This window comes from Ctenocephalides felis, unplaced genomic scaffold (genome assembly GCF_003426905.1).
Source record: "Ctenocephalides felis isolate EL2017-DRISC unplaced genomic scaffold, ASM342690v1 CF-g0.4_SCAFFOLD_03570, whole genome shotgun sequence".
Classification (NCBI taxonomy): Eukaryota; Metazoa; Arthropoda; class Insecta; order Siphonaptera; family Pulicidae; genus Ctenocephalides; species Ctenocephalides felis.
The window spans coordinates 18,475,289-18,478,888 of record NW_020539724.1 but is presented as its reverse complement, the minus strand read 5'-3'; the positions used below and the strand labels follow the sequence as shown (position 1 = coordinate 18,478,888).

Genomic DNA, 3,600 nt, shown 5'->3' with positions numbered 1-3,600 from the left:
ATTTTACCTTTTTTTTACCAAGGTGAAAGTAACCAGTTTCACAAAATAGGAAGAATGGTGAACATGCATGAAGTTGCTTGAGAAGGAGACTTTTTTAAAAGTAATTTGATTTAATGCTTGTAAGTTTTATTCATTTATTTATTTATTTATATAGGCATTAAAACGCTTCTGCAAGTTTTTTTTATCATCTATTATATATTTGTAAATATATACATATTATAATATTTTCTATACTTTATAGATCAAGAGAGTATCAATGATCAGTTCACTATTTTGGTACAATTTGATTTGGAGACTTTTCCTTTTTAATTTTTTTAAAAGTTGGATTTACATATTTAGCAGTGCTGAAATTATGGTTTTGTTGAAATATATTTATAATGTTTTTTACAATTGCTTTAAAATATTTTTTAACTATCAAAGAAGTCAACACTGCTATGCACGTTGATTACTATACTAATTTAAGCTTGAATTAATTCTTTAACTTACTTTTAAATTAAAAGTCTGCTATGCAAATTTTTTTTGAAAAAAACGACATAGTAGTGTCGATTATTCGGGATTTGGTCGAAGCCCTTACTCTACAATTAGATCAAATGATACTTTCAATTTTTTCTAACAGCTTTGGTGATCCCATTACGGTTTTCAGATAAATCTATAGAAAAATAGCAAGTTCGATGTTTTTTATAACTTAAAAATATTTTTTTTATCTGTGTTTTCAAGTAAAAACGAACATCACCATTGTCCAATATCGTGGGATTTGAACCCGAAAACTTGTGATTGCAATTCCGTGCTCTTAACCAATTTGCAACTCGTACTATTTCTTTATATAAGAAAATATAATTTATTATGTGGGATTAGGCACCTAGTCTTTTATAATATTTCATACACTATTATGAATTAATTAATAATCTTATTGTCACACAAAATATGCTTTCTTCTAATACATGAAAGTCTATAGCAGTGCTCGAGAAACCGGGGTAAATTACCCTAATTGGGGTAAAAATGAAATTTTTGTGGGTAACAAGCATAAATATCAATTTTTAATTGACTTTTACAGTATTTACAACGCAGTTGTCTGTATGGGGGTAATAACGACTTAGACAAAAATATTTTGGGGCGATAATTAAAAAAGCTTCCCAATCACTGGTCTATATAAATATTCAACAAAACAAAATTTTATATTATAAATATAAAGATATTTGTGCAAAACCTATATAGTGATTAACTTTTATTCTTGGAAATGTTTTTGAATTTACTACCGCAAATCATCGGCGCAATCTCTATTTATTTTCATTTTTCTATAGTATATATTTTTAGAATTTTTTTTAACTACCCTAAGGAAAAATTTTACTAAAAATCCGATTTGCTCCGAAGAGATCTTTGTGTCTCTACTTAAATGGTGATCTAACTTTTCGCAGATTTGCCTTGAAAATATTTCAATTTCAAATATAAATCTCTGGTTTTCTTCAACTTCTCTTGCAAGATTTCCGCCTAGTAAAGCTCTTAAGAGCTCTTTATTAGTAAAGCTCTTCATTTAGTATGAAAAAATGAAATTTGTATATTTTATACCGTTTGGTATTATTTCAAAGTTGAATAAATTTCTAATTCGGCTCTGTACGGGCTCTAGATGATAAACTATGCGTCATATATTAGCCTGGGTATGTGAATAAACAAAACATATCTGAAATTTTAGATTCAAATGATTTTAAAGTCATTCTTGACGATTATGGTTAAATTAAATTATTTATTTTTCGATGTTATGATTAAATAAAATTATTTTTATTCAAATTTGTAACCTTTTATACGCGGGGTTATCGAAAAAATGATTAGAGTTGAAATTGTCATTGAAAAAACTGTGACAAAAATTATTTTATTTAATTGTGAGTACACTAATAGTGATTTATAATTGTGCTTTTAATTAATTGAAGTATATTTGTTAAAACATTTAGAAATGGATGTGAAGAACTAGGAATGGATCTTGGACAAAAATCCTGAGTGGATACAGGAATTAGGATAGGATTTTATCTTATTTTTTATAACTTTTAATATAAATTATAAAATATTTTTGATAAATTATTTTTTTAAAGAAAAATTGTGACTTGTGAGTAATCACGTGTTATAAATCAATTTATTAGAATTTTTTCAAAATGTTTATGATAAGACGTCCTCAACAAGTTCCTAAGCCAACACAGGTACTAAGCAGAAAGTTAAGTCGCTCCTGGTGAAGTGTTATTCAACCTGCAAAGCTAAAAGTAAGGAGGTCAAAATTGGTATCATTGGGATACCTTTTAGACATGGACAGCCTAAGGATGGCGTCCAGAACGGACCAGACCACATCAGGAAAACAGGACTTATCGAAGCTTTAAAGGAAATACCAGGTAGGTGGTAAAATAATAATATTAAATTAAGCATTAGCATATGCTTAGACATATTTTGTTTTTTTTTATAACTCTATTATTTTCCTCATTTATGAGTTGTATTTTTTTTGCAAAAAAATACATTAGGTAATGTGCTTCATCATTTTTTAAATTTACCTAAGTACAATTGGTAATACATATTATTTTAAGTAAAATCATAACGCGCTAATAGACATAGTTTTCTTAACTGCAAAACTGTGCATTCTAACTTAAAATTATTATTATTATTATTTATACTATTTTATGGTCTAAATCCGTATTATGATCATTTATCCCAATGAAATATTTAAAATATGAAATATATAAAGAATTGATGATGAGTAGTAATACTTGAATAAATAATAATAATAAGAATAAAATAATAAATCAATCATCTGGTAATTATAACATACTGCCATTTAGCATCTCTTAATTTTCTTGCATTTGTTTTCTTTAAGGTGTGAAGGACGTCAAAGACTATGGTAACATGTGTGAAAAAATTCCCCAAAAAGATCTATCTTTGGAAGAAAGAAGACGAAAACATGTTATTGACTGCAATAAATTGTTATCAGAAAAAGTTGCGAAGTATTAGTGATGGCAGGATCGTTGTCAATTTAGGTGGTGATCACTCTATAGCTACTGGTAAGATTTTTCTTGAAGATATAGAATGTAAGCCAACATTTTTTTGCAAAATAAATTGCATGTAACATTGGCACATGTTCTAAAAACTAAAATTGGCGTCAACAACTTCCGTAATCCATCTATTCATAAACAATTTGTTCCTTGCAGGTTCTATATATGGACATCACTGGCGAAAAAAGAAGACCAAGATGTAGCCGTGGTGTGGATAGATGCCCATGCTGATATCAACACCCACAAATCATCAGATTCGGGAAAAATGCATGGAATGCCCATGAGCCATCTCTTAGAGGAACTTAGGAACGATAAGGAATTGTGGCCTGGAGTTTTACCAGGAATGGAGTGGTGTAAACCATGGTATATAAAATCATCTAATTAAGTTTTGACCAATAACTTCTTATTGTTATTTTCAACTTCCTGAAGGTTGTTCTCACCAAAAAATCGTGTTTGCCTTGTTTTCTCGGCGTTTCAAGTCATTTTGACTTGTTTGATACCAGATTTGGAGAAGTAATTTTGTGTCTTCTAGCATTTCAAGTAAACGTTTGGGCTATATGGGTCTCCGAAGTGT

The 3,600-nt window shown here is 28.8% G+C and overlaps 1 protein-coding gene across 1 annotated transcript; it reads left to right on the top strand.

Moving 5' to 3' along the window:
- The first annotated feature begins 2,144 nt into the window (after nucleotides 1-2,144).
- Nucleotides 2,145-3,411, top strand: LOC113383526 (arginase-1-like). The gene is made up of 4 exons (XM_026621785.1): nucleotides 2,145-2,189; nucleotides 2,255-2,375; nucleotides 2,852-2,978; nucleotides 3,183-3,411. Exons 1-4 carry the CDS (start codon nucleotides 2,145-2,147, stop codon nucleotides 3,409-3,411), a joined length of 522 nt encoding a protein of 173 aa, XP_026477570.1.
- The last annotated feature ends 189 nt before the right edge of the window (nucleotides 3,412-3,600 follow it).

What these genes read in the sequence shown, in the direction of transcription:
- LOC113383526 (XM_026621785.1), top strand. Translation starts at nt 2,145, where the DNA reads ATGTTTATGATAAGACGTCCTCAACAAGTTCCTAAGCCAACACAG. An exon ending in AGCTTTAAAGGAAATACCAG is followed by an intron (nt 2,376 to 2,851) that starts GTAGGTGGTAAA and finishes GTTTTCTTTAAG; the next exon opens with GTGTGAAGGACGTCAAAGAC. An exon ending in TTATCAGAAAAAGTTGCGAA is followed by an intron (nt 2,979 to 3,182) that starts GTATTAGTGATG and finishes TGTTCCTTGCAG; the next exon opens with GTTCTATATATGGACATCAC.